The sequence below is a fragment of the Dichomitus squalens genome (genome assembly GCF_000275845.1).
Source record: "Dichomitus squalens LYAD-421 SS1 unplaced genomic scaffold DICSQscaffold_10, whole genome shotgun sequence".
NCBI lineage: Eukaryota > Fungi > Basidiomycota > Agaricomycetes > Polyporales > Polyporaceae > Dichomitus > Dichomitus squalens.
Genome location: NW_006766892.1, coordinates 170032 through 198015, shown reverse-complemented (window position 1 = coordinate 198015; position 27984 = coordinate 170032). Strand labels below are relative to the sequence as shown.

The window sequence follows — 27984 nt, the reverse complement described above, 5'->3', positions numbered from 1 at the left end:
GATTCCGGTCGTTTTGTCTGCGACGTAACACGCTCCAAGTGCCAAAGCCAGCGCGCGAAAGACTACTTCGGAACCATGCATTGACCACTACATATCTCACCTCACTATGCTAGCAGATACAACAGACAGCCTGAGCGCCCCAGACGGCCCAGTGAGAAACTGATGTACAGACGCCAACCTAGCCCGGAGCCTCCTCACCCTATTAACATGCAGCCCAAAACAGAGTGGGAGAGAAACGGTCCGAGGGCGAACTGCCATGGCGATGCCGACGACGCAGAAGGACGACTGGGAAACCGACAGACGTGCCCGCCAATCGAAGGAAAATCGGTCGAACGACGACGAAGAGAAATTTCAGACGGCCATCTATGCAGCGTACAATGTGTGTGTGGTAAGATGTTGTGACAACTCCAAAGACTCGGATGGGGACGAGATAACAGGACGTGGGAGGGAAGCACAGCAAAGACGACGGAGACGGAGACCGACGAGACGAGGGCTTAGTTTAGATGCTCTGAAATGCGGGCGCGCGACGAGAGAAAAATCTGGGAGGGCGGATAGATGCGACGTGAAGGGTATGTATGTACACTCGGAATTGCGTGTGCGGGCAGAGACGGGGACGCGGAAGCTGCGGGAGGGATGCGGGATGAGATCGATGGTGTTAACGGGGATTGAGTGTACACGGGATGGTAGATGATTGTGTTGCGTGTTGACGTTGATGATGGACAGGGGTATTGGTGGCGATGCTGTATGCGGATGGTATGTTCGGTGTTGACGGTTGGTTGATGCTTGAAACGCAATGGCGGAGAGCGCATGAGATGGTTGGAGGAGGGGAAGGGAGGGGCGCATGTAAGTCATATCGTGTCATGTCATGTCATATAATGTCGTCGGCATAGTCGTTGTCGTGGCCGCAGCGCGGCATCAGAAAGAAAACCAATACACGTATCCAAGAACCTCGCGGGCGGCCGCGCTGCATATCCAAAAACCTCATGGGTGGGCATGATGAGAACCGCATCATGCGGCCCCCATCTCCCCACCGACATTGAGCGTAGCGCGCCTGAGCGCGCCCTGCGTGACGTTCACCCCTGTACAGTCTTCGAACCACACGGCGCGCTCGGCGCAGCGCGCTACGACCTTCTTCCAGAACTGCAGCACACGCGCGCTGGGCCTGACCGTGCGCATCCGGTGGCTCTCCGCGCTCAGATCGCGCACGAAGCGCAGACTCGGGAACGCGTCGCGGCTCAGGAGGGACGAGATCTGCTCGTAGAGTAGGAAGTATGGGGTGTCCGCATCGTTGACGTCGAGAGAGTCATACGAGAGGATTGTGGACGAGGTCGAGTCGGTGTCGAGTCGGGATGAGATAGGGTCTTCGAGCAGGCGCGTGTCGATGTCGCGGATGCCGATCAGCTCCACGCGGGGATGGGCCGGGAGGAGGATGTGCGGCGCGATCCAGTCGGGACTCTGCCAGTGCCACTCGGCGTCAGCCGAGCAGATGAACTCACGGAGGTTCGGGCACCACTCCGCGAGAGGCACAGGGGGCGAGTGAGCGGGCTGGTTCTGGTTCTGCTGCTGAAGGGCGACGAGGTGTTGGGGAGTAGTGAGGTAGTATTCCTCAATGAGAGAGGACGAGTGGCCGAGCTCGAGCTGCATGAGCTTGCGGCCGTGCGCCTGGAAGAAGCGCGAGAAGCCTTCGCCCGTGTAGCTGAAGTCCGAGGACATCACGGAGAGGTTCGTTAGTGCGGGCATGTCCCATGACGCCAAGACGGCGAATGTGTTGTTATCGAGCGACACCTTGAGCGCTCGCAAGGATGGCAGGTGAACATTCATCTGCAGGTGGCCAAAGTTGCCAGTTGTGGAAGAGGCCGTGAGCGCGTTGTTGAACCCTGACAGGTCCGTACAGCGAGACGACAGTTCGAGGTATTCCAGTCGCGTGGTCACGTTCTTCACGAGCGGTGCCATTCGGAGCTCAAATGGTACATCGTCGTAGCTCGTCCAGCTGAGTCGTCGGATCTTGGGCTGGGCGACAAGCTTGAGAATCTCTTCTGGACTACAACGGGGATCAGGCGAATCCTCGAGGACGTTACGTTGCACGGAATGGTGGTCCGAGTAGATGGCTAGGTGCGGCGAGTAATCGAGTATAGTTCGAAGGTCGGCGGGTGCGCACCGCTCGAGCGCTGGCGTCTCGATGTGGAGTCGCCTGATGAACTTCCCGCTGGACGAAAAGTTCTCCACATACTCCATGAGAAGGGTTCGCGCCAAAGCTTTGGCCTGCGCTGCGCGCGATATCCAGACGAACTCGAAGAGGAAACTGCGAGTGAGGGCGTTCCATTGCGACGACACGAGAGAGAGGTTCCGCTTTGTAGCCATGCAAGAGCGGTATGTCGCGAGCTGCGTGGAGGGTGACTCGAGGAAGGAAAGGTCTTGTGATGTGTCCAGAGGGTCATGGTGGAACAAGCAGGCGTGCTGAATGATGAGGCCCCAGAGCTCTGGCGGGATGTGAGGTAGCCGGACGATTTCGGGTTCGGACGGCTGTTGCGCCCTGGGTCTGCGGCTGTGAAGATACTGTCAGTAAAAGAGGGCACAGATGTGGGGAAGAGGGAAGATGAGGGATTGATGAGAGTGTCTAGGACCTGGCCAAAAGGGACGGATTGAGGCGACGAGGAACAGGACGCCACATTGATGTCAAGCCCTCCGAGTTCGCACGGAGCTCCAAGACAAAGAACTCGCGCCCCATGCAACCGATCCTCTGTACGCTGTGATCCTTCGTGTACGAGCACTTCGTCGGTGTGACAAGTGCGGTCGAGAAGGGCGGTCGAGAAGGGCAGCCGCGAGAGAACGAGACGGATGCTAGCCAAGAAAAGCAATACGTACAACTTGTGGCGGAACTTGACGGACAAAGCTCGGACGCTGAGCTTCTTGCGCAGTGATGACGAAGTAGGTTGAGGATTGGGGAGGCTCAGAATGGGCATGGCGGTGTTGTCGCTGCGGCGGAGGGAGGGGGAGGGCGCGGGAGACGGGAGGGGGAAGACGAGGATGGTTGGGAAAGAGGGACGGAGACGGTCAAAAAGGCTAACGAGCGTCTGAGGGAGTCTGGCCTGTTCCCCGCGTAGACGCCCGACACCGCAACCTAAAAAGGGAATAGCCCCAGCCAGCTCGCGTTTGCCGACTGCAATACGTATTTACGACACCGCCAGCAACACACTCTATCGCTCAACGATCTCGCCCGACATACTGTACGTACGAGGCCTCAGTCCATCCCAGCTGCCCCCTCCCCCCTGCACGCCTGCCACGTCCACCGGCGCGAGTACCACAGGGCGATGTGCTCGGCCTTTGCTTCCTGATTGTCAGATGACCAGTACTGCAGTGCCCATCGCCTTTTACGTTTCCCCCTTTGCACATCACTGCTTGTCGATATCAATGATTCACCTTCCCCCTCAACACTCCGCGTCGTTCCCTCCGCTCTCGTTCGTCGACCATTTGCTCCCAGTCGTCGTTCGGAAACCCCTTTGTGGGCTCCTCGCGCCTGATAGAACGTCCTCTCCGCGTCCGAATCCCACTAGCCGACCATCCCGAGCGCCTGCCCTCTCCGATGTGGTCGGCGTCGACGCTCCCCATAGAACGCGACGAAGCCTGTCCAGCTTCTCACCCCATCTCCCGCCGCTTCAAAGCTTCGACCTTACGTGGCACCTCAAATGGGCCTGTGATAGTGACTACTCGATATGTGAATATCATGGGATCACTATAGCCTCTCTAACAATATCGCATTGGCGGGATACCAGTCGTTGATGTCTCTGATTCCCGCAAGCTCGTGCGCACTGCGTGTATCACAAGTACAGCTTCCCCTCCGATTGTCAATGGATGACTTCCCATAAGGATCTACGGCCATTTTGTCGTCCGTAGATACTGAAAGTGTCCTATCCGCCGAGATGCCGACAACGATTTGTACTCCGCTTTTGAGACCGACGTCCGTAGATGCTGCAAGCGCCCAAATTCTAGAAGGGGGGGTCGACCCCCCTTTCTAGACCTAAACGCAGCCGTAGATGCTCGCTTGAGGTCGTAAACGACTCGAAAGGAAGGTGCCATCATTACAAATTGTGTTGGGATCAATCACCTACTACATTGGGTGCTGATGTAAGGCCCAAGAGAACACGTGCATAGCACTAGACGCTCTCCGGATATCCCTGCCTGATCATTGAGCGCCCGAGATCTCTAGAGAGATTAGAGCTCCGATATAGGTCTACGGACACTCCAGAGCCGTAGATTCTTATGGGAAGTCATCCAATCATTCGCATTGGTTCCTCTGCAAACGGCGAGCTCATGTGTCCCGAACACCAGCGTTCGCAGTATCCGGAAGAAACACACCACTTCGATGCCACCCGGATACCTTCGGCTTCTCTTGACGCGGCGTTTGCTCATGCTTGCGTCGTCCGTTCTGGAGTACAGTACACTGGGAACGGCGTCCACACTCTTCTGTGCTATTCTCGCTCCATTCCATAATACGCGTTGACCGTGCCGCAGTAGGCCGCCACACAATAGCCAGCTTGCTGTTAGTCCCGAGAAGGCTGCGCAGTCCGCGAGCCACCTCGAGAATCCCCCACAGGCACCTATCTATTCAAGCATGTCGGCCCGATGGCCCACCCGTGTATTCATGGAAGCAAACGAAAGAACGGCTAACCGGCCCATTCCTCCTGCCGAATTCACCGTGTTGGTGGTAGCTCGGACTTTACGCTACGCATCGGCGCTGGTGCCAGTGCTTTGCCACGCTGCACGCACACTCTTCTGTACGCACCGTCCGCATGAACTCTTGTGAACGCCATATGCCTGGAAGTGACGAGTTGCGTTCCCAGTGCAATACGGAGACGAAAAAATGTAGGTTCTTTCCATTTTGCTACCGCCCGGCCGTTCGGCTTGTACAATGGTCGTCCCGACATTGCATACGCAGGCACGTCGTTTTCCCTTCGTATGTCAGCGCCCGGTTAAACAGGGCGATATTCATAGCACTCGGCATGTCATGACAAGACGTGGACGGGACATGTTGAATAGGCGTGAGAGGGCCGTATGGGACTGAACGAGCTGCCTGCCGTCTATCTGCCGCCGAGATGCCAACCGTCGACATCCAACGCTTGACCATGGGCTAGACGGCCCCCGGCTGCGCCTCGCGATCTGAGGAGCACTGGTTTGGCTATTCCTGTCACCGTCCCGCCTTACTAATTGCAACTTGGTATTGATGATAGATGTTGGTGTTGTTGGTCGCGGCTCCGAAACACACGTGCACTGCTCCCTCAGACAGATCTAGAAGACATACCGAAGACATGCCGACCGCACATCCGGATGTTATCCTGTCAACGCACGACCACCGTCTTCTCGATATCGGACAGTCCGAGCGTGCCGAGGGCCTATTCAATGCGTAACGTGTCCGCGGCGCCGCCCATATACGCGTACTCCGTAATTGGTTTACTAGGCGTATTCGTGGGGACCTACAGCGTCACTCGCGCCCAAACTCAGCACTACTCGAGCGTGGGTCTATATATCCCGCCCACCGACAGCACTCGAGATGCACATAACTATATGCATCGCAGACACCCGCTCTCGCGCGTAGCGACCGCGCACGTGAACAGGCTCCGGCGCAACAGAAGCTGCAAACATCGGATATACCCTGCGAAGAAATCCCGACGCGCCTCGTCCCCGCCAGCCACCTCGCCCATCTTTCCTGCTCCGTCGCGGCGCAGGTGCGTCATCCGGCCACACGCGCTGCGTCGCTGAATCGCGTTCCTGGAGATTGGCTCTTCGCGCACTCAATGGCCTGTGTGCGGGGTTGACCCCGCATCCGCTGAATATCCGACGCGCGAGGACCCCTCGGCCAATCGCGTGTCCTGCTTCAGAAGGGCTTGCGCAGAGTATGCCGTCTGGACGTGATACCAGCCTCGGCGTGGGCTGCCTGGCAAGGCACGGCACTAGTCGTATGGTCTCGCGCACATGGCCCGCGGACGCCGCAGCCTCGAGAATGCGTTGCAACGGACCAGGACGCGACGTATAAAGCCCCGCGGGGTCGGGCTGGGGGTCCGTCAAGCTCGCCTCGCAAGCTCCTGCTCCCTCCTCCCGCAGCAAAAGGCCTCGCAAGTTAACACAGGGATGTTCGCGTTCGCCACTCTCGTCGCCCTCGCCTCCGCGGCGCTCCCGCAGGTCTTCGCCCACGGCGGTGTGCTCTCGTACAAGATCGAGGGCGAGATCTTCCAGGGCTGGGCTGTGAGTGTCGCTGCCCTGGATTATGTGCTCGCCCGATCCGCCCTCTGGCGCGCTCTGCCAACCGCACTCGAGACTGACATGCCCGTTTGTTTCGCTTTTTCTAGCCGTACAACTCGCCCACTGGTCAGACTACGATCCAGCGCCCGTGGTCGTCCTAGTGCGTATATTGCTACCTACTCCGAGGGCGCCATTCCATTCCCGAGGAATTGCCTGGGCTAGCGCTCACCGAGATCGTGTTACAGCAACCCGATCACCAACCCGACTGACCCCACTCTCGCCTGCAATGATGACGGTACCTCCGGCGCGCTCCAGCTTACCACGACGACCAAGGCTGGCGACCCCATCACTGCGTACTGGAACCAGGTCTGGCCTCACGCTTACGGCCCCATGGTATGCCCGCGCTTCGAGCCGCCTCGAACTGCAGCGATTGACCACGACCCTTCACCCATTGCACAGTTGACCTACCTCGCCCAGTGCCCGGGCTCGACCTGCACTGGCGTGAACGCCAACACTCTCAAGTGGTTCAAGATCGATGAGGCCGGCCTGCTCAGCGGCACCGTCGGCGACGGCTACTGGGGCTCAGGCAAGATGATCGACCAGAACTCGTCCTGGACGACGACGATCCCGGCCTCGGTCCCCTCGGGCAACTACCTCATCCGCTTCGAGACGATCGCGCTGCACTCGCTCCCCGCGCAGTTCTACCCCGAGTGCGCGCAGATCCAGATCACCGGCGGCGGCTCGCTCCAGCCCACGACCGACGAGCTCGTGTCGTTCCCCGGGGCGTACTCGGCCTCTGACCCTGGTCGTACGTGCTTCTGTTAATCTGCGGGGGCGATCCGGGGACGCTGATGTGCGCGGTTTCTGCGCGGCTTATAGTGACTGTCGACCTCTACACGAACGAGGCGATGACCCAGACGAACTACACCATCCCCGGACCCCCTCTCTACGGCAGCGGCACTGGGTCCCCTGCTCCCCCTCCTGCTTCCGTATGTCCCGTCATCGCCTGCACGCGATTCTGAGTGGATGCTGACTTCCCGGGCCGAACAGACGACTGCCGTCCCCACCACTGTCCCTGTCGGCCCTTCGAGCACTAGCGCGCCCCCGACCCAGTCTTCCGCACCCGTCGGCACCGTCGCTCAGTACGGTCAGTGCGGCGGCCAAGGCTACTCCGGTGCGACCGCGTGCATTGCGTCCTACACTTGCCAGGCCCTGAACGGTACGGCGCTCCTTCCTTGTCTGCTGCACGTGCTCACGACCACGATTGCTCCTTGTTAGCTTACTACTCTCAATGCTTGTGATCCCCCACCCCGTGCATAGTCACCATTATCCCCCTCATAGCCCGAAGAAGGTGCGGGGCTGGTCGCGGCACGAAGACCGGGCGAAGGCGCTCGGGGGGAGTATGGCGGTCAGCCTGCTTTTCTGGATTGTGTATTCCCGTAGACTTCACGGTGTGCATGTGTAGCAAACGATACGGTCATTGAACTTCCTTTACATCTCTCTTTCTCCTATATGTGCGTGTCTCGCATACGATGGTTGACTGGCTGTACATGCAAGTCGTAGCGAAAGGTGGGTTTCGGAGACGTGTCCCGAAGCTGTAAGCCGAACGTCCGAAAAGTGCAGATGGGAAGACGAGTCCACGCCAACTACAGGTGAGCAGTACCTATGAAATTGAACGGGGCACGGAGGGAAGGAGCTGACAAATGGATTGTCAAGCCTAGAGCATCAGGCGTCAGCATGCTAACGCGCGGAGGGTGATACTCTATTGCTCAAGCGAACCCATTACTTTTTCGAAGACGAAGAGAACACGTCCTTTCGTAGCGATCACACATACACGTTTGGTCAACGAAAGTCATACACGGTGTTTTTGTGGCGCCGAGGAAAAATAGTCCAAATCGGGAGGACTGTCAACCTTCACCGTACTGCACCAGCTGGTGCCAATATACGAAACTTTCCACGTGCGGACGTCCCCTCTGTTTCACAAGTCCGACGTTCTCGAGCACAGGGAAGTGCTGACGCTGCCAATCGCTTGGTACATGGAAGAGTTTGGGACACTACGTATGTACTAAACAACCCGAGTTTTGTCAACTCTACCATTGTTCAATATGATCAAGAACAGTATTCCGAAGGTATGATACGGCCTCGACATCAATGCTCACTGTGTCGCCAGCCCTATCGGACAAAGGGCCTCTGAGAAATACTCGCCAAAGGGGGCTTGGCGAATCGGTACATGTTGCATGCTTGAACGGCTGTAACACGATGACTGCACGAGTACACACCTGAAGTGCTGCCTACGCTCCTTCGCTAAATAGAACTGGGAAATCATGGCTTACAGTAGTTGCATAGCCTCCAAATCCGGACAATCCTTCACGCGCTCACCGCACAAAATGTCCTCCATCCCCAGACGATTCAGATGCCTACGAATACCTATTGACTAACCGCTGACCTAATGGTCAGATCTGAGTCCTATACAATTACCATTGTTCGATCAGCCATCAGCATGCTCAATGTGACTGGAACGCTGGAAACAAGCAGGCTCGTGAGACCAAAAGCGTCAATCCGTACTCCGGATAGGCTAACCACGCTGCTGTAGCCGTTACTCCACATACCAGATCCGCTGATGCATGCACGGCGGACGTCGAGCACGCGACGATGAAGTCGAGATGCGAATGAGCTTCTGTGTCAAAGCAGGCGAAGCGTGGAGAAGCCTCGCTTGCTCTGCCATCCATATAAACGATGGGAGCGAAGCTTGCCAACCTACACCAGCTCTTCTCCCCGTCGCTCCGCCCTGACTCCAGCATCCAGACTACACATATCTCAGTCACTGAACACTACGTACCTTTCTGGCTCAATCCATAATGGGTCGTTCAAGTATTCCCGACTGGGCTCCATACAGGCGTATGAGTCCGCTTTTGTGGCTTTGGTTCGTCATCCGCTCGACCTGGGTCATGACCGTGCTGGACAACCCTTTATCGTGGTTCCTCGGGTTCCGCGGTGCGAAGAATTGGTTTGACGACATTGAAGGTAGGTTGTATAACCTCCAGAGCAGTATAGCGACGGCTGTGCTCAAGGGCGCCTCATAGGGCCTTTCTTCCTCCAAGGCGCACCCGGAGTACAGGTCGATGAGGGCCAGGCGGTGCTGTCGTCTACGGAGCTCTTTAACAGTAAGTTCGGTATTTTGATGCGTTTTGAAAGCCCCATAACTCACTGAGGAGTATAGAGTTCGACCCCTTCCTGCTCGTTCTAGAGGTCAAGGACACCAATGGTCAGCCTGTCAAGAACGCTATCATCGATACTTGGCAAGCAGATAGCAGCGGCACCTATTACTTCTTCAGTTGGACTCTTCGCGGCAAGATGATCACCGACGGGAAGGGTCGTGTCGAGCTCCTAACCGTCCGCCCGGGAGACTACTTTAGTCGCGCGGCGCACATCCACATGCGAATCCAACCCGCCAGCTTGAAGCACAACCGGATGACGACTCAGACCTACCTTTGCACCGGGAATGACCCCGTCCATATGAGCCATGATGTGTGCGTAATCGTAACTCGAGATATTGAATTGCCTTGGCTGATCTCTATATGGTTGGGACATCCGATGTAGGGCGAACAAGTTCCGCCCTCGCCCTGACGGAAACATGGCCATTTGCTGGGCTACTGAGGATCCAAAGGATGGGAAGTCGTACTTTGATCTCCCCAAGTTGCCCCAAGAGGATGTCGACATGGCGGACGCGATCAACCGCTGGAATGCGAAGCTGAAGGAGCAGGGCCTGTCTAAGAATATCAAGAGCGTCGGTCGCCATCAGATAAAGCTCACCGCGTATTGAAAGGCAAGGTCACTGGACGTACGGCACAATTACCTCGCGTTTTGGTAATCATCGACTCGGTCATGGGAGGGATGAGGCGTCTCATGGATGGAATACTTTCAGAGGCTGTGCTAGATCCTTTCGGCATTGCGTGGATGCTCACCACATGCTTATGTAGTTGGGTTCCAGTGACGATAAGGGTTCTGCGCACTCGACCTGTGACAATTATGCTTTCAGCAAATGGCGCCTTAAACTGGATGTGAGCGTAACTAGCTTCTGCCACTTCCATGAACTGAGCATTCGTGCTTTGCTATATGGGATGTGCATACTGGTCTCCGAGCCGAGCGAAGCTCGGAGGTAACACTAGGGCTGCCGATACGCCGCGGTTCCCTCGCCCAATCGCTGCGCGACATGCTCGACTCCCCAAGCTGAGCAGAGTATGCACCCTTTCTGCTGGTTATCACTGAAAGACACTACTTCGCGACATCCACACTCCGCGGCAAGGTGACGATGGACGCGAACGGCCAGCCTCGAGCTCCTCACCGTGCGCCCTGGGGACTACCCTAGGCGCTTGGCGCGCGTCCACATGCGTATCGTGGGGTCGGAAGTTCAGCACGTACCGATGACGACGCAGGCGTACGTCCTGCGAGGGAACGACCCGCAGTACCTGAGCAACGACATGTGAGTAGTGTTTCCGCATCTCTTCGGCATGTGAAGCGCTGTGAATGATTCTTACGCTGACCCCTTACGATGCAGTGGGGGGTTCCACCATTCGCGGCCAGATGGACTCGTTGTCCACTACTACGCGACCTCGAAGGGGGAAGATGACAAGCCGTACCGAGACCCGGAGAGGCTGCATGCAGACGACGTTGAGTTGGTCGACGCTGTCGGCCGTTGGAACACCAAGTTGAAGGAGCAGAGTCTCGAAACCCATCCTCAGCGTAGGACGACACGAGATCAAGCTAACTGCGGTATGATCTCGAGAGAAGTACTGTTCATGCCTTGAGAGCTCCTGTGCGGTAGCGGTACCTTCCGTCGTTCCTTTCTTGTGCTTAGAATCCCGTGTTCTGGACCTGGTTTGACCAATGGCGCCATCGACAAGATCATGATGAAATATGCGCCTTCCTAACCGGAAGCTATTGGTGCGAGATTGAGCCCTGAGACGAACCTAATTAGACAGATACGTACCTTGAAGCAACCCTCTCGCAGGAGAGTACTTGCTCGAACAAGACCGCTTCCCATTCCAGAATGGAACTGAAGTTTGAAAACGTAGCAATCGTGCTCACGATTGTCTAGGGCACTAGGGGGACGCGTGTGTGCTTCACCGATCAAGAAGATGAAGAACTGAATATTGCAAAGCGAGATAGCACCTCGGGCGTGTGCTATTACAGACGTGGTTTACGTGTGTCACGACTTGTGCCTTCCTCCGCTGACCGGAAATGAAGCGGGCCATCTTTGGACCATCGCACGCGTTGATTGGGACGTGTGAGCAGACAGGCGCGAGTTTACTGCAGGCTTCTCCAACAGGCGCAAACCTGGAGATGGGCGTCTTGGCTTTTACCTACCCAATTACGAACATGAATTTGTAAAGGGCAGAGAACGAGAGATATGCTGAACATGACGTACCACGGACAATCAGCGTGACATGTGCTTCAGGCGCCTTACTCGCGATGTCAGGACGTCGCGTATACATCCTTTCGTGTATTCTGCCAGCATTCCTTCGCTGCGTCGATGCACGTCGATAGCAAGTCCTGTCCGTCCGCTGTTCCCAGGCCAAGTTGCATGACGGAGATGAGGCCACCGGCGTCGTCGACCACTACTGACACCGATGTATCAAGCAGGGGTTCCTCGAAAGATGTAGGGTCGGCCAGTATATACGCTCTGAAACCGAACGCGTTGGAAGAGTGCATTTGGTCGAGCAAGGGTGCGCGGCATACCCATCGAATATGCCGAAGGAAAATGACACAGGTAGTCTGCCAATCTGAAGAGGCTCCTTGACCTTGCGCGAGCAGATGGTCTGCTGCCGGTCCTCGTCATACCTCGCCTTCGGCAGTCGTGCTGCACGCACGCGCCAACAAGAAGGTTTCAGTTAGTATTCCAGCATATGATGATGTGAACAGAGAAGCTCACTGTTCTTCAACGCCGCCACCATCGCGAGAAGTGTCGCGTCAAACGCGTTCCCATCGTAGTTGATGCATGTTGCGTCGACGTACAACACCCATGCCGACTTGCTGGGCTCGATGCACAGCGAAGATGTGGATACCACGCCTGATCTGCGCAGCTGGGGAAGTTGGTGGCGGAGTTGGGAGACGGTACAGGATATGATTGCACTCACGAGATGAGGACGTCGTTCAGTCTGTCTGAGATCACTTGCGCCTCATCTGTTGGAGGCCCGGGTTTGAACTTCGGAGAGCAGATGGCGGGAAGGTCGAGATTGGGGACTGGTGGGACATGGGTCGCGATGGCACAGGGCGCAATATTGGAAGTAGCGCACCTAGGAAGCCATCTTTCGGCTTGTCGAGCTCTGGTTCTGCAATTTCCGCTTTCACGCCGCATACAACCGTCGTCGAACCCAGCCTGACGAGCGCAGAGCCGTCCGCAGTTGAGATCGAGCCTTCGTGCAGAGTCAATATCCTAGGCTCGCTTCACCACCTTCCGCCACACGCCATAACACGAACCTACATTCACAGAAATGTCCCTCCACTCGTCAAAGTCGCGCCCGTCCGGTCTCACATTCTCCGCCAGAAACCGCTCAAGATAAGTTTTCGGGTGCAAGCGTTGAAACGTGAGCGCCTTGAGCGCGTCCTGCTCTGTCGCGTTCGTCCCCGCGGCCGTCGACGACGATGCAGCAGCCATGGTGAAAAGCAAGGTGTAGTGCAAAGAGAGAAGACAAGTAAGGATAGATTGCGCTCGCGCGTGCGCGCGGCGTCTGGCGGGGAGAAGGAGGCTATTACCGGATTTGGGAAAGAAGCCGGGCGGGGCGGAGATCGGGTGCGTTGCATTTATCGCGTCGTTGTCGACTGTCGATCCCTTCGCAGAGCAAGCTCGCGTGGGTGGACACATGTACAGATCCTCTCCTCGGCCATTTAGCGACGAGATTCACGGCGAGATAAATTGCAGCACCCTGGGCCCCCCATACTCCTCCATGTCACTGCAATCTATCCTATCCCAGTTGTGGGTCCACTCAGTTCCACATCTTCGGGACTACATTGTGCGCGTTGTGCGTTGTGGTCTCCAGTGTGAGCGTGTGCCGCATCCTGCGACGGCCAAACGGGGAGGAAGAGCGGGAGGTCGTGAAATGTCTATGTATGGTGGTGTGTTTGCTTGCATTCCGCCCATTAACTCGTACATGTAAATCGTTTTTCCCAACTGCAGCGGCACGGACCAGCACGTCCGCCCAATCCCTCCCCCCTTCTACCATGCCAAGCAACCTGGCCCCTACCCCTCCCTCTTTAACTGATATCCAACGGACCTGGGGCAACGTCCGGGAGTCCCAATCTTGCGTCTAGGCTGAGACGATACCTTTTAAGACCGCGTACTCCGCGTTGATGATGCTGCTCGTCGCCGCCCCAATCGCGACGTTGTTCGCGAGCACGACGAACTTGATGTCCAGCACCCGACACTGCCGTACCCGCCCCACGCTCACCCCCGCCCCGAGCTGGTAATCCCTGTCCAGCCGTGGCTGCGGCCGGTCCGCCTCCTCATGCACGAACACCGTGTGCCTCGGGGCGGACGGGCACCCGATCGTGTACGCCTCGCTCGTGTAGTTCTGGAGCGCCTCGCGAACCTGCTGCGGGCTGGGCGGCGGGCGGCGGGCGAACCGCACGCTCACGCACTCGGTGTGGCCCTCGATGACCGGCACGCGGTTGCACGACGCCGAGATGCGGAGCGGCTGCTTGGTGTGCATGTCGAACGCCTTCAGGCCGTCGTCGCCCTGCGCCAGGCCCCCGAGGATCTTGAGCGTCTCCCACTCGATCTTCTCCTCCTCCCCGGAGATGTAGGGCACGATGTTGTCCATGATGTCGAGCGAGGGCACGCCTGGGTAGCCGCCGCCCGAGATGGCTTGCATGGTCGTGATCATGCAGGACTCGATGGGCCCGAAGGCGCGCTCGAGCGCGGCAAGGGGAACGACGACGCCGGTGGTCGAGCAGTTGGCGTTCGTGACGATGAAACCCTTTTGGAGGGGTGGGGAGTGCAGCCGCTGCTGCTGCGGGATGATGGAGAAATGGGAGGTGTTCACGAGCGGAACGATGAGCGGGACGTGCGGGTCTCTCCGGTAGTTTTTCGCATTCGAGAAGACGGCGAGCTCCGCGACGCGGAATGCCTGCTCTGCACGAAGCGGGAAATCATGAATTCTGAGCGGAACCTGGTATTGGCATCAGACGAGAACACACCTATATCGCCCGCCACATCTGCGTCCAAGCCGGAGAAGACGATAGCACACTCCTTGAAACGTTCAGGTATACATTCCTGAACGACCAATTCCCGCACGACGCTCGGGATGGGCTTCGTCTGCTTCCAGTTGACCGCCTTGCCGTACGGCTTCCCGGCCGATCGAGCGGACGCACCGAGCGCGTGGATCACGAAGAAAGGATGCTCTGCGAGGAGCGCGATGAAGCGTTGGCCGACGGTGCCGGTCGCGCCGAGGACGCCGACCTTGTACTGCCTCTGGTTCGTCATGTCGGATCCCAGAGAGAAGTGCGGCCCTAATGGTGAGCTTGCGGATGCTCGAGACGGTGAGGAGGAGGACGGAGAGGACGCAGTGACTCTGGGTCGAGTCTCAGCGGCGAGGAGCGCAAAGCAGGTCCCGATTTGGTACGCGATCCGCAGATCCCCTCGCGTGAGTGTGACACTATTCTGCAGTGTGACTCCACTCGTCACACACGCGCGTCCGCCACACCTTCGACCGCGACGTCCACGACCACGCCTTGGTCCATGTCGGCGACTGCTACCACCCCTGAGGCCGCCGCGCAGCTGCTCTTCCAGCCCAACGTCCAGTATAACAATGCCCGGCTCTACACTGTGAAGTTTTTCTCGTCCTGCTTCTCTGGTGCTGTCGCAGGGGTGCTCGGCCTGGAGAACACGCTCGGCTTCGCGCTCTTCGTCTTCTCGACCCTGCTCACCTCCTCCTGTCTCTACGTGAAGTGCAAGGGGAAACCGGCAAAATTTGTGCCCGGGGGCTGGTGGGAGCTCGTGAATCCCGGGCAAGAGAACATCTTCTCCTTCGTGCTCGTCTGGACGCTCTTCTACGGTACGCACGCACCGCCCACGCTGTTCTCTTCCGGATGAACTGAAGATGCAAACGGATCTCGGTGAATCAATTGTTTGGTGGGGCGGCAACACAGGAATCGTGCACGGTACGTCTGCAGCATGTGATGGGGATATCAGACAGACATCAACGAAACGCTGTTCGCAGTATACGATTGAATCATGGCGGCGGCGGCGCTGGTCGCGCTTCGGGTTCGCCAGGTTCTTTGGGGGGTTCGATCGTCCTTCGCCCGCTACCCTGGCTACTGGCAGTGGCGTTTGGCATCGTCCCTGGCTGACCAGGGGTAGGCGAAGCACCGGTGAGCACGCGAGCAGGCTATTGGCGCACGGGAAGGAAGGCTGAGCATGGCGACGCAGGAAGGAAGAAGGGAAGGAGAGCACACGGCCACCCGTCGGCTGTCTGTGCGATATGCCAGACGGAGATGCGGCGATCTTGTCGTCACCGACTGTAGATGCGTTATGAAGGCCGAGATCAGATCTCGCGGTTAGGGATCATTCACGGGCGTAGTTGAGAGATAGCCAACTGGGACAGTCGCCATGGGGTTCCCGAACATGTTCCTTGGGTGGTGGTGATTGTTTCGGGCGCGGTTCGCGCCCGCAAGAAGTGTGCAGGTGCCGAAAGGTGTGATGGCGCGGTGGTCCGACGGAGGCCGCAGGGTGTGATGAGGGTCCGTGGAGGACGGGGACCAGAGCCCGGCCGATTAGGGTTCGTTAGCCGGGATGGCGGAGGGAGGACGGCCGGGACGGGACGGGAAATAGGGAGGAATTGTTTGGAATTGCGGTGTCGGATGGGAGGCCTGCAGCGGTCGTTCTCGTCGGTGCTTCCGATCGATTCTGGGACCGCCGCGTGGGGGACCTCGTGGGAGGCACGTGGGCGACCCCAAGGCGGTGGGCGGCGTGGTGGAAGCTGAGATCGTCCAGTGCAGACGCTCTCCTCCCGTCCCATCCATACATTCATCGCCATGTCCATCCACCTACCCCGCCCCGTCTTATCATCTTTCACACATGTCTTCCTCCTCCTACACTCTCCTCCAGTACTCCGCTGACCCCTGGAATGCCCGCTTCGAGGATCCCGACAGACGTCTCGCTTTCACTGTGTGCGTCCCCCTACTAAACCATCCCTCTGCTCCCGAACCAAGTTCTTCCGCTCATCTTTCACGACCGTCGTCTAGCACGATGGTAGGTATTTTTAATACGCGCAATCCAGCGTGTTTGCCAACTCTCCCATGTCCAGGTTGATGAGAACCCCAATCTCATCATGAAGATAGCCCGCGAGGCACCATGGGCCGAGCAACACCCAGACATCATGGGCCCCTCTAACTCGTATTTCTACTTTGGCCCAAACCGAACACCGGGCCACTTTATATACGGCAACAGTACCTATTTCTCGATGGCACAGGCACGACTCCGGAAGAAAGAAAACAGCACGTGAGTCTCCGCCCACCGCTAGACGTGTCCGCTTCCGCTCATGCGACATGTCGGATTCGTAATCAGGTCGCGATATTTCTGGGCGCAGGACCGCCGAGAATACAAATGGAGGCTAATCTCGACACAGCGGTTAGAGGTACGCCTCCCTATCGACCAGGTGGGGTCCCGTGGAAAGAGCTTACCACGCCGCTTTAGTGCGTAGATGCGAAGGGGAACCTAATAGCTCTCTGGGAGACAAGCCAGCTCACAGACCCCTTTGCTGCGAAACTGACTCTCAAGCCGGCCGCTATACCAATAGTCACGGAAATCGTGTCTACGTTGATCCTGAACCGTATCGCTCAGGTGTCGAACTGGGAGCGACCCGTGGCCTCTTCCTAGTTCCCTTCGTCTTGGATATTCCACGCATCCGTCCACTTATTGCCACGATTATAACGTACTTGATTGGTCCTTATTGAATGCTGGGAGGTGACGAGCTTTCTCCGGCTTCCTGGGTGTACTTGTGCACTTGCTAGCGGATTCCCTCAACGTCATGCGGACCTGGCAAGTCGTGACTCTTATGGCACGAGTAATCATTTCGTTACATTGACTTGACTAGCTTCCGGGCGCCCACCGCGCCCATATCACAAACTTTGCCACCCCAAGGCACGCCAACCCCCTTCCTGGAAGGCCGCTGCCGAGCTCAGTTCATCGGACTGGACGCTCGTGTCGTTCGCACGTACCTCAGGCTCCGCGCTCATCTCCCTACTCTTCCTTCCTAATCTCCTCCTGCAGCGCTACCAGCCGCGCCCATTCCGGCTCGTCCTCGAAGTCCCTCGTCCGCCCCATGAACGTGCGGACGATGCTGCGCGCCTGCAGCTTCCAATTGAAGCCCTCGCCGTACCGCGGCCCGAAATTCCGTAGGACGTCCACGATCTCCTCAACCTCGCCCACGGCACCACGCCACTTCTCCACATCCGTCTCGCCCTTCTCTATCGTCCCAGCCGGCCCAGCCCGATATGCATCCAGGTGGGCGTTCAGCGCATCCGCGTACCGTCCCTGCGCAGTCAGCAGGCGAGCCCACGCGCGGAAAATGCGGGGAGAAGAGACTCGAGGGAGGATCGTACGTGTAAAGAGCTCTTCCACCCGTCGCTCGAGGCCGGTGGTCTGGGTCGCCTTCTTGGCCTCTGCAGTAGCTCCCTCGCCGCCACTAGCTCCAGCGTCTTCTGGCCCGCGCGTGGCGGCTTCGACGAGACGATCGAGGACATCCTCGTCGACGCATGCTGCGCCGTCCTTGACTGCGCGCTCTTCGACCACGCGGCTGAGGGCTCGGCATGCCTCGGACAGCTCGCCGACGTCGAGGGCGACGATCATGTAATTGTTCCACATCCGCCAGTTATCGTACGCAAACTTGAGGCCTTGCTTGAGCGCACGGAACGCCAGGAGCTTGTTCGCAAACGGAATTCGATTCTCCGCAGCCCCAAGGGCTGTGCTCTCGCCCTGTGAAGTGACCGGGTGACGGACGTGAGTAAGCGGTAATGGGACTCCGCGAATCCGGCCGCTCCGCGGGGGTCCCAAGAACCGCAGGGTTCCAAGCATTCTTCACGGCAGACGGCGGGCGGCAGACGAGCCAAATCGATGACAATACACGCACCTGCTGCTTGGCACTATCCTCATCCTCCAGCTTCGCCGCCTTTCCCGCCTCCCCCATCCGCATATACACGCTCGCGAGGTTGTTCCAGCTCTCGCCGTCTTCATCGTCAATCCCGACACAGCGGACGAACGCCTCTCTAGCCCCGTCCCAGTCTTCCTCCCGGAGGCAGGCGCAGCCGAGCACGAACCACGAGCGGGCCTGGAGGGGATTGATAGCCACAGCTCGCCGGAGGCAGGTAATCGCGTCTTCGTAGTTCCCTCGGGCAAAATGATAGCCCCCTAGGGAGCGCATCGCCCGTCCGGATGACTCCCGGGAAATCTCCCAGGCACGCGTGTAGTGTTCAAGCGCATGCTCAGGCTCAAGGTCGCCCAGGAGACACCAGAGCTTCGCTTCACGCGCGGAATCGAGGCTGCGACGACGAGCTTCGGAGAGGGCCTTGCCGTGTGTGATGACGGTATCCGCCTCGGTCTTGCGGCCATCGAGGAGGTCCCGGACGATGGCGCGGCCTTTGTCCGCCCTCTCCATGCTCGCCCAGCATTTTACGACCTCCTCCCACATCTCGAGCCGCTCGAAGATCTCAAGAGCTGATTTGACGACGCCGATGGTCAGGAAGCGGTTCGCGAGTTCCTTCTCCATTTCCCACCGGCTTGGGAGGAGGAGGTCGTGGATGTAGAGCAGCCGTTCGGGTAATGCCGAGTCTGCGGTAGGCATCTGATCGACGAGGGCCTGCAGCTGGAGGACGGACCGCTCGACGGTGCGGGTGCGGTTGGACTCGAGCCGGGAACGTAGGAGGAGTGCCACCGTGTGTACCGTCCAATTACGAGGGTGTGAGATCACCCGTGCAACATACGGCGCCATCTGCTCAGCCGTGAGGCCATGTACGGGAGACGTGTTCTTGACATTGAGGCAGAGGGCAAGGAGGACGGCTTGATCAAGCGGATGCAGCGCTGGTTGCGACGCAGGGTCGATGCGGGAGAGACGGGAGCCGAGCGTACCAGCGTTTGTTGACGAAGTGAAGGCCGTCTGCTCTAATAGCGTGTCGTCGTTAAGTAGGAGTGTTTCAGGGAGTGCGGGCTCCGATGCCTTCGCAGCTGCATTACTTGGTTTGGCGGTTTCCACGGTCCCATTGGTGGAGCCCGCCTGGGGTCCCTCTCCATTGACTCCGCCCGCGTCTTGGGTAGGGTCGGTGCCGTCTCCACGGACACGAGACTCGGCCAGGAGGACGAGCTGCGTTACGTCCGTTTCTTGGAACTTCGTGCGCTTGCCTAGCGCGCCAGTTAGCTCGTACTCGAGTTCGGTCGCCCGTGCCGCTCGTACGAAATAGTCTGCCGCCGATTTGTCATGTCCTACGTAGTGTTCGAGTAAGCCCTGTTCCAACAATAATCGGCCGGCGACATCAGGCTCGGAGGCAAAACCGTCCAGGAGCGGTGAGACTGCGGTGAAAACGTCCTCGGGCACGGCCACGGGCTCGTCCAAAACTTGCTCGTGTACGCGCCAAGTGCGCAGCCTCCACCATGGGACTGATCGGCAATGCTGGAATGGGGTGTCGAGGAGGATGCGTGCAAGCTGAAGGAATATTGGGAATTTGGCAAGATGGTACGCAGGTTCGCCGCCGTAAGCTAGCTCCGATACTGCTTTCTGGTGGAGCAGATCCTCGTTCACGAGCTGAGAAAATGGGGTGCTGAAAGCGAGAACGTCTAGTGGCTTGATGTCTAGGTGGGGGCCCGTCCAGTTAGCTTGAAGGAACGCGTGCAGGCACGCCACCGCGCAGGAGAGCCGGAGTAGCTCGTCATCCGGCGTGCCTGGTGTTCCTGAAGATAGTCTTTGGGTGTAGTCGAACCACTTGGTGAGCGGGCGGTCAACGAGGTCCTCGTTAGATTGTGTTACCGCAAACAGATCTCGGCTGGGTGACGCTGTGAGATCGCGAAAATCGCCGTTCACCACGTTTTTAGCGATTTTCAAAACGGGTGCATCTGACGAGCTATCTAGCCCGTTATCCCACTTCCCTGTGAGAAGTGCTTTTTCGATGGCCTGGACGTCCAAGCACATCGTGTTTTCAAGTGCTCGAGCCGAGAAGGAGAAAGCCGCCGCGGGATGAGAGGGAACGAGGTGCCGGAAATTGCCGCCCAACACCTTCGCTCTTGTACTTCTTGCTTCATCGATATCTCCCGATGCTGACAATGCGAGATTCCGTGACTAACCAAACCGAAAATTTCATATATGCGAGAGGATGCTACATGAGTATTCTTTCGATTATGGAATGGACGAGAGAGATGCAAATGCTAGTAAGGAACGTATGCTAGAGAGCCTAGAGATAGTCCGACCGGATGACGAATCTATATACAGAAGATATCCAACCGCGCAACCCCTCTTCCTCCTAATGTGCGGAAACCAAGCGATGATCATACCATCGATAACTGATTGAAACCAAGTGGCCCTGACATGCCCATGAACGGACCTGCGACGACCGGGGCCTTCCCTATCGACTGCGCGATCGCCTTTCGCCTATCCTCCCAAGCCTTGAGCGCCCGGAGGAGCTGGATGATCTTCTCGCGCTTTCCCTGCCGGATGTCGTTGATACTCACCGAGCCCATCTTAACGTCGTTGTCGAGGAGATAATCGAACAGTCGGAAGAGCCCATCGAGCTTGTCGTCATACGGGCTGGTAGGGAAGGCCGAATCCGGGACCGGAGGCGACGAGGGTTTGCCCTTGATGTCCTCAGCCAGGCGGAGAAGCGCGAGCCCGCCGCATAACGGCCCGGCTGGGTCCTTGATCTGCAGGTTGCTTGGAAGGTGGGAGTTCGCCCACTCGATCAGACTAGCGTCGACTGGAATGTCCTGTGTTCTCGTTCGCGCAATCCAAAGTTCCAGTGTTCGCGTTCCAAGACAGGCGTAGCGCGCGGGTACAAGGGTATCGGGGATCGGAAGAAAGAAAAGGAAAGAGAAGAGACATAGAGTTTAGATGCGCGGATGCAATGTGAAACTGAAAAGGCCTACATAATCACTGGGCCCTTGCCCCAAAGTCGCAATGCTCGCGCGACGCGCTTCTCGTGACGGGCGCGGTGGCGCGGTGTTCTTAGGAGGCATGGCCTTCTGCGTGACGGGAGACTCGGGCTCATTGGTCGAGACCGTGTCGTTGGTGAAGAACGACTCGAGCCTTGCGCGCTCGTTCTGATTCTTGTTTGGCATGCCCATGAGGAGCACTTGAGCGTCACGGCTCGACAGCTGATTGGGATTCTCTCTGCGTAGTGCCCTCTGCGTGGCATCCCGTGCGCTTGGGGAGGGTGGCCTAGGAGCGGGATTCATCGCTTGGGCGACGGTAAGGGGGATGGTGGGAATATTGCATGAGGACATTACAGGGTCTGCGAAACTATTGAGTGATTATGAACGCCATTGGACGAATAGGCACTTACTCGTGTAATCCCGCGTGATGGTTGCCTTCATAAGCGCCTTCATCCATTCGCGGACGACAAGCTGCTCATCCGAGCTGAAGAAGTGTGACTTCTCGGTGTCGTGCACGATCCGGAAGCCGTATCGTCCCGGGTCCACATTCTCATCCGCGAGGACCTTGTAGCCCACGATGTTGAGATAACCCTTGATCTTGGTCTCCTACACCCACGGGCGCGTGCCCAGAATCAATACGACAGAGCGCCGCCCGGAATGTAGGGTGGGCACGCACCGATTTGTTGTTGCTCCGTAGCCAATACAAGTGCGGGCCTTTAAGAATAAAATACCGCAGCTTCCAGGCGTTGTACCGGTCGCCCTTCTTACGCATCCAGCCGTTGTGATCGGGCGTGCCGATTTGCTCGAGGATGCTCTGACCAGCCTTGAGATTCGGGCCTCCAGCAGCTGACGCTACGGCTGCGATTGCATTGCCTCGAGGCGAACTAGCGCTCGATGTAGTCCGCTTGCGCAGGAGCGCCGGGTCGCGCTCTTTGGACGGCGGCGACATCGACACCGTGCGGTCCCTCTCCTTCTTATCTTTATCCAGGCCCTTTTCGTGTTCGTCCTTAGAAGCTTTCTTCTCCGGGCGTTGCATCGTACCGTCAGCGGTGCCGGGACGACTTGAGGAACGCTTCTCCCGCAGTCTAGAGAACGGTGTAACGGAATGTTTCTCGCCGTCTGGCTTCTCTCCGATGCTAGCGCGGTGTATTCCTCAGCAGCTAGAACGTGATAGGGATAGGGTTGAACCGTGAAGAGACAAACGTACTTGGAGAGCCTGGGAGCAGGCTTTCTGTGTTTCCCAAGGGTACCGGTGAACGAAGCTCCGAACAAACTGAGTCGGTCTGGCTTCTTGTCATCGACGCTCCTGCTACCCTTGCTTCTCCGTCGGATAGGGATGGTCTCATCAATAGGCGAGGCTGATGGAGGTGGCGAGCTGACCGGAGTGCCCGCAGAGCGTGTGCTCTCGGCATCCTTCTCGTTGAAGGATCCGGAGTCTACAGAGCGACCAAACAAGCGACGCCTGCTCTTCGAATCCTTTGCCACGCTCTCTGTCTGTGTCTGGTCTTGGCGATGAGAGATACGCAACAAGCGATGCCTACGCACCTCGCTCATGACAGCACGCTCATCCTTGATGGAGCCTCCCCTCGCCTTGTCCTGCCTAGCAGCAGCCGTCTCGCCTAGCGCACCATCGCTAGGCGACAACAGGAGCTGTGCCGGGCGACCCTTCGGAGCCTTGCTCGGCAGCCCGAACCCAAGCCCGACAGGAGACCTCCCACGTGTCTCCTCGTCCAAGTTGATCATACTACCGTGTATCGAACCTGGGTCGGACGCCCTCCACCCGCTCCGCATTGTGGGGGGAGACCCGGGCAAGTCACCTGTATGTGGCGGGCTTTCCGCACTCATCACCGACGCCAGCGCCACACCAACCACTTGTCCATTCCCGTTCGTACTGACCACCCCAGGAGACGGCGGCCCGAACGGCGAGCTGTTGAAGCTATGTTGCGCGGAGCTCTGGATCGAGTGCGAGTGCGAGTGCGACGGGTGTGAGTGGTGCGAGCCGGGGTAGTTGAACGAGTGCGTCAGCGACCGAGGGGTGGGCATCGACCCTGCGGGCTGGGGTTCGGCCTCGTCGATCGAGGGCGGGCGACGCAGCTCGGCGATGGCATTGATGATGCGGACTCGCTTACCGAAGGCGGCGATGCCAATTTCGGACTTGAGGACGTTGGCGTCGAGCTCAAGGAGGACGTCGCCGGTAATCTCTTGCTCTAGAACACAAGTCAAAACCTAAGAAGGTAGACTTAGGCACCAACGATACGCACCGATGAACTGATCGCACACGCCCTGGTCGAAGCCCTTCGACTTCAACCATTCTACAACCTCATCAACGGTCCACTCCGAAGGGTGGGTAGTAGGCTTCCTAACAAGATCCGGTGTATTCGTACCGCTCGCTTGAGGCGTAGAGGACCTGAGTGAGCTTGCAACGGTGGTGGCGGGAGTAGTGAGTGCTTGCTGGATACCAGCCGCACTGCTCTGAGCAAAGGAGCCGGCGGACGAAGCAGTCGGTGATGGTAGCGATGACGTCCCGTTGAAGGGCAGCTGCTCAGCGGCTTTGATCGTACTCGGAGTTGGCGCGATGACTATCGGCGCCATAGTCGCAGGGAGGGTATCCTGAGGAACGGGGCTAGCAGGAGCGCTAGGTGGCACGGCACCAGGAGCGATCACTGAAATTGTAGGCTCGGGGGCTGGTTCAGCTGCAGGTGACGCGGGGACGGGAGTAGGTTCATCGGCATGTAGGTCCTTCGTGGTCTCAGTTGGCGTAGGCTCAGCGATATTATGAGAACTGCCGTGTGCCGCAAGCGAGTCTAGGGCGCTACCTGGTAAAGGAGTCGGGGGGAAGGTCATTGCAGTAGCAGTCCGCAGATCGCTTTCGTCGGTGACAAGATATCTCTCCGAGGGCACGATGCTCTCATTAGAATGCTGCGCTGCCGCCGGTCCCGGCGTCGAAGGCTCGAGCTTCACCGGGCTCTCTTCTCCATCCGCGTCCTCGTCCTCCTCCGCGATCCGTGGGTAGTGCCGGTGTCTGTGAGGGCTCGCAGGCGAATCTTCATCCTCCTCGCCCTCGCTCTCGTCGCTCACCTCCACGTCGATCGGGGGTATCATCGCGCGCGCAGCCTCCTCTGCTGCCTCGCGAGCCTGCCGCTCCTCGTTCTCCCGCTGCGCCCGTTTCGCGAGCTTCGCCCGTGCGTCCTTGTGCCAGCCCACGTCGTCGTGCTCTGCGTCGGTGTCGCGGTCGTCCTCGGTCTCGGTCTCAGAGCGCTCGCTATAGTCCCCGTGGGAGCTCGCGTAGCTGAAAGACCGCGCTCCGTCGCGGTCGCTGCGCCCAAGCTGCTCAATCGCCTGCTGGACGTCTGTCAGGGTCTCGCGCATCATGACGTCGCCGGACCTGGGCCTCCGCTCCCGGTCACTCTCAGTGGGACTGCGTCGGGCGCCATTGGTCGTGGATTCTGTCTCCTCGGGCAGGGTTTGCAGAACAGTGTTCGATGTGGTGCCGTCGGTTGGAGACGATGATTCGGCATGACTTGCATCCGGGAAGGCTACCGTCGAGGATGCTGGCGGTGTGGAGGAGGTATAACTTTGCGGAAATAGACCGGACTGTCCGGCGGGATTCCGGCCCTATAAAACAGATTAGATTCTGGATAGCAAAGACATAGCAGGAGAGGGGAGGTGCAGTTGTCTGCGAGACTAGAGGACCAGTCAAACTTTCCATCCTCCCATAGTCGTACACCTCCGCATACCATGACCTCGATTGGGCAAGGCTGGGGGGGGGTAAGAAGAAGAATAGCGCATCGGATGCGCAGTACGTGTAAGACACCCATGAGCATACACAACTTGTCGTCACCAGCCGTCCGCAAACGTCTAACATGATGAGCTGCCCAAACAGCCTTTCACGCAGCGAACGAGGAGTGGAACTAGTTCGTCCACGTAATCACACCATATAACGACAAGAAATATCGGGTGTATCGTGCGGCCGTAGCTGAGATCAATCAAACTCACCTGCCACCAACCATCTCCGTACATGTCATCCTTCTCAATAACCTCTATCCTATCTCCGACCTTGAACGGAACTTCGTCTGGGTTTTCAGGTGCAAAATCATGGAGGGCATAGACGTATTCCGGCATTTTTGCAGTGCACTGAGACTGCACGGCCGTCTTCGCCTGAGGTTCGAGTTGGTGCTTATGCAAGGTACAGTAGCGCAACAGAGAGAAACAATAGGATCAAAATGAGGGTAGGAACTGGGGAACTAGCTGGGAGTGGTATAATAAGCTAGCGAGGGAGACGGTGAGAGTGGGGAACGAAGGTGACGTCGGCTCAGGGCACCCGCCAGGCCCCCCTCGCACGATTTCGTTTTCGCCGACATTGGCCGCTCAGTTCGCCTCTCTCCCAGTTTGGTTCGACGTGCAATGGATGATCCGAACCAAAGGGGAGCGCCCGCCTCCTCCCGGTGGTCGTCCGCGAGATCGTCCGCCACCTGTCCCTGCTTGCTTGCTCCATTGAACAACAGTCTCCTTGTTTACTGGCAGATGGATACGAATGCACGGCGGCGTACCACCGTCCACGACGTCGCCGCCCTACGCATACACCGAGACGGCACTCGCGTCGCCAATTCGGACACCAACCGCCGCTCACGTCGCGCAAAGTACACTGTCCGCGACGCACGCGGGAACTGGATTGCCAAGGATGCGGGAGGTCTCGGAACAGTCACATCGCGCCCTGGCGCGTCCAAGGAGGACGATGGGCAGGACGAGGACGCGTCCGAGGTGGAGGCGGATGAGCTCCTGCAAGACGAGCTCCGTCCTTCCCAGAGGAAGGACAAAGGCAAGGGACGCGCGATAGACGACGAGGGGGACATTGCGGTGAACACGAGAGCTGGGAAACGCAGACGATTTGATGAGGACTTCAGTTTCCTGAACCCGGGAGCCGAGCCCGCACTGCTCCCCTCCCAGACCGGTGAGCCTTTGCATCCACACCCGGAAGGGAGAGCCTTCAAGACCATTCCTGTTCCATCTTCGGTAGAATTGTTTCCTAAAACTTTGCGCACTCTATCTCATTCTTGTCTACCCAGGATCTCCTGAAGTGCTTGCACTACTTCGCGAGCGCATACTATACCGCAATGGGACAACTCTACGATGCCGGTCGGGAGTCCAGGAAAGAGCGGAAGATGCGCCGCGCTCAAAGGCTCAAGGCTACGGCAATTGCTAGCTCTAGCCGTCCTCGCTCTGAGCCAAAGAGCGCCGAATATTCAGAAGACAGTTCGGCCGCAGAGGACATTGAGTTCACCGAGGATGAGCAGGATATTGAGGAGCCGGCTGAGGAAGACGGAGGAGACGATAGAACAGACGGAGAAGGAAAGGAAGGCGTGGAAAGAGGCAACCCAAAGAACAAGCGTCCAAAGACGCGCCGTCCTATGGAAAAGGATATGTACAAGTTATTCGACGGGTCGGCCCTAATGGCATTGGGTGAGCCTCATTCCTGCTTCACCCCGTATAGCTTACCGAACGCTTTGCAAGGAATGTTACTGCAAGAGCACGTTGCCGAGTCACTCGAATCGAACATTCTTGAGGGCTGGGAGAGGGAAATGGCATTGGTGGCGCGAGAGCGCAAGTTGGAAAAGAAGAGGGCTTGGAAGGCACAGGATATGCGCAAGAGGCGTCGCCCAGCCGAGATTGAAGCTCCAGGACTGCCAGATCTGCAGTCTGAGGACGAGGACGGGGAAGCAGAGACATTATTGGAGGAAGACGAGAGCGAGGCAGAGGAGGAGCAAGACGAAAACGATGAGAAGAGTTGCTTCCCAATCAAATGAGAGCTCCGGGGAGTGAGACTCATTTGACCGAGAGCGTTCTTCACTACGAAGTCCTTGCGTGGGTGACGTTGTTGTGGATAATATGTTGAGGTATTAGAAGAATCATGTATATGTAGCATTCGACAACAGAACGCCTCTACTGGGTCGCCGTCTGCGCCTGAGACGTTGCCCGTGCCGGAAGCGTCCCGTCCTCCCACCGCTTCAGGATGTTCTGCTCGAAGACACCCATGTCACCGTCTGGGAAGATGCGTAGCCGCTCCAGTCTCCGCTCGCGCAGCTTGTTTTTAGGAAGCATACCGGAGACAGCCTGGCGGATGATCTAAGCGGGACAGGCGTCGATAGGTGCATGCGTACATATAGATGGATTACGCACCTCGTCAGGCTTTCTCCGCATCATATCCTTGTACTGGATCTCCTTCAGCCCGCCGGGGTACATCGTGTGATGCCGGTAGACGAGCTGTTGGGCTTTCTTCCCGGTGACCTTGATGTTTCGCGCGTTTGTCACGACGACGTAGTCCCCACAGTCCGCTATGTGACGTGTTTATCTACGCTGAAATGTACAAAAGGATGCTGAATAGTCACCTCCGGGGTCGTAAATTGGCTTGTGCTTGCCCATAAGGACGATAGCGATCCGCTCTGCGAGCTTGCCGAGGACTCGGTCGGAGGCATCGACATGATGCCATACGCGTGCATAGGCCAACGCAGTCTACAACAAGAACATGTTCAGTGTCTCATAATCCATCCCATCAACCGTTACTTACGTTCCCTATCGCCTGCGACATGGTAGAAGCCGACGGGGAGACAGCAGGATGA

At 57.9% G+C, this 27984-nt stretch overlaps 8 protein-coding genes across 8 annotated transcripts; 3 read left to right on the top strand and 5 right to left on the bottom strand.

Moving 5' to 3' along the window:
- Positions 1-546: 546 nt before the first annotated feature.
- Positions 547-2963, bottom strand: DICSQDRAFT_161078 (uncharacterized protein; the record flags this gene model as incomplete). Its single annotated transcript, XM_007364836.1, has 2 exons — positions 547-2545; positions 2866-2963. The coding sequence occupies 2 exons, from the start codon at positions 2961-2963 to the stop codon at positions 1009-1011; spliced, it is 1635 nt and encodes a 544-aa protein (XP_007364898.1). The 3' UTR covers positions 547-1008.
- Positions 2964-6071: 3108 nt separating this feature from the next.
- On the top strand, positions 6072-7737 carry DICSQDRAFT_104462 (uncharacterized protein). Its single transcript, XM_007364835.1, has 7 exons — positions 6072-6240; positions 6345-6397; positions 6483-6630; positions 6697-7045; positions 7117-7226; positions 7288-7456; positions 7516-7737. The coding sequence occupies exons 1-7, from the start codon at positions 6127-6129 to the stop codon at positions 7536-7538; spliced, it is 966 nt and encodes a 321-aa protein (XP_007364897.1). The 5' UTR covers positions 6072-6126; the 3' UTR covers positions 7539-7737.
- An 817-nt stretch (positions 7738-8554) lies between these two features.
- DICSQDRAFT_135778 (uncharacterized protein) lies at positions 8555-9344 on the top strand. Its single transcript, XM_007364834.1, has 2 exons — positions 8555-8703; positions 9077-9344. Exon 2 carries the CDS (start codon positions 9096-9098, stop codon positions 9318-9320), a length of 225 nt encoding a protein of 74 aa, XP_007364896.1. The 5' UTR covers positions 8555-8703; positions 9077-9095; the 3' UTR covers positions 9321-9344.
- Positions 9345-10475: 1131 nt separating this feature from the next.
- On the bottom strand, positions 10476-12898 carry DICSQDRAFT_84843 (ribosomal protein S5 domain 2-like protein; the record flags this gene model as incomplete). The annotated part of the gene is made up of 9 exons (XM_007364833.1): positions 10476-10706; positions 10776-11175; positions 11228-11600; positions 11666-11920; positions 11977-12097; positions 12170-12312; positions 12375-12480; positions 12534-12653; positions 12718-12898. 6 exons carry the CDS (start codon positions 12893-12895, stop codon positions 11713-11715), a joined length of 876 nt encoding a protein of 291 aa, XP_007364895.1. The 3' UTR covers positions 10476-10706; positions 10776-11175; positions 11228-11600; positions 11666-11712.
- A 434-nt stretch (positions 12899-13332) lies between these two features.
- On the bottom strand, positions 13333-20459 carry DICSQDRAFT_135776 (TPR-like protein). The gene is made up of 9 exons (XM_007364832.1): positions 18368-20459; positions 16931-18213; positions 16802-16871; positions 16542-16735; positions 16480-16486; positions 15456-16404; positions 15385-15396; positions 14436-15290; positions 13333-14370 (listed from the first exon to the last, which is right to left on the bottom strand). Exons 1-2 carry the CDS (start codon positions 20412-20414, stop codon positions 17477-17479), a joined length of 2784 nt encoding a protein of 927 aa, XP_007364894.1. The 5' UTR covers positions 20415-20459; the 3' UTR covers positions 13333-14370; positions 14436-15290; positions 15385-15396; positions 15456-16404; positions 16480-16486; positions 16542-16735; positions 16802-16871; positions 16931-17476.
- A 98-nt stretch (positions 20460-20557) lies between these two features.
- Positions 20558-25655, bottom strand: DICSQDRAFT_104453 (uncharacterized protein). The gene is made up of 8 exons (XM_007364831.1): positions 25364-25655; positions 23629-24982; positions 22913-23574; positions 22575-22861; positions 22044-22503; positions 21778-21973; positions 21362-21726; positions 20558-21202 (listed from the first exon to the last, which is right to left on the bottom strand). The coding sequence occupies exons 1-8, from the start codon at positions 25487-25489 to the stop codon at positions 20768-20770; spliced, it is 3885 nt and encodes a 1294-aa protein (XP_007364893.1). The 5' UTR covers positions 25490-25655; the 3' UTR covers positions 20558-20767.
- Positions 25656-25891: 236 nt separating this feature from the next.
- Positions 25892-26553, top strand: DICSQDRAFT_58864 (uncharacterized protein; the record flags this gene model as incomplete). The annotated part of the gene is made up of 2 exons (XM_007364830.1): positions 25892-26380; positions 26434-26553. Coding segments are annotated over 2 exons (609 nt in total), but the record flags the coding sequence as incomplete, so codon positions are not given.
- Positions 26554-27307: 754 nt separating this feature from the next.
- Positions 27308-27953, bottom strand: DICSQDRAFT_58271 (60S ribosomal protein L23; the record flags this gene model as incomplete). The annotated part of the gene is made up of 4 exons (XM_007364829.1): positions 27308-27490; positions 27545-27699; positions 27754-27877; positions 27933-27953. The coding sequence occupies 4 exons, from the start codon at positions 27951-27953 to the stop codon at positions 27308-27310; spliced, it is 483 nt and encodes a 160-aa protein (XP_007364891.1).
- Between the last annotated feature and the right edge of the window lie 31 nt (positions 27954-27984).

Bases quoted from the DNA above. Each gene is read 5' to 3' on its own strand.
- DICSQDRAFT_104462 (XM_007364835.1), top strand. From the start codon at position 6,127: ATGTTCGCGTTCGCCACTCTCGTCGCCCTCGCCTCCGCGGCGCTCCCG. The intron at 6,241-6,344 runs GTGAGTGTCGCT...CGCTTTTTCTAG, and splicing joins AGATCTTCCAGGGCTGGGCT to CCGTACAACTCGCCCACTGG. The intron at 7,457-7,515 runs GTACGGCGCTCC...GCTCCTTGTTAG, and splicing joins CACTTGCCAGGCCCTGAACG to CTTACTACTCTCAATGCTTG.
- DICSQDRAFT_135778 (XM_007364834.1), top strand. From the start codon at position 9,096: ATGGGTCGTTCAAGTATTCCCGACTGGGCTCCATACAGGCGTATGAGT.
- DICSQDRAFT_135776 (XM_007364832.1), bottom strand. From the start codon at position 20,414: ATGTGCTTGGACGTCCAGGCCATCGAAAAAGCACTTCTCACAGGGAAG. The intron at 18,214-18,367 runs AGGTGCGTGTAT...CGGTCACTTCAC, and splicing joins TGAGGATAGTGCCAAGCAGC to AGGGCGAGAGCACAGCCCTT.
- DICSQDRAFT_104453 (XM_007364831.1), bottom strand. From the start codon at position 25,489: ATGCCGGAATACGTCTATGCCCTCCATGATTTTGCACCTGAAAACCCA. The intron at 22,862-22,912 runs GTGCGTAGGCAT...GACCAGACACAG, and splicing joins AGCGTGCTGTCATGAGCGAG to ACAGAGAGCGTGGCAAAGGA. The intron at 21,203-21,361 runs GTAGGCCTTTTC...ACGAGAACACAG, and splicing joins GGCAAGGGCCCAGTGATTAT to GACATTCCAGTCGACGCTAG.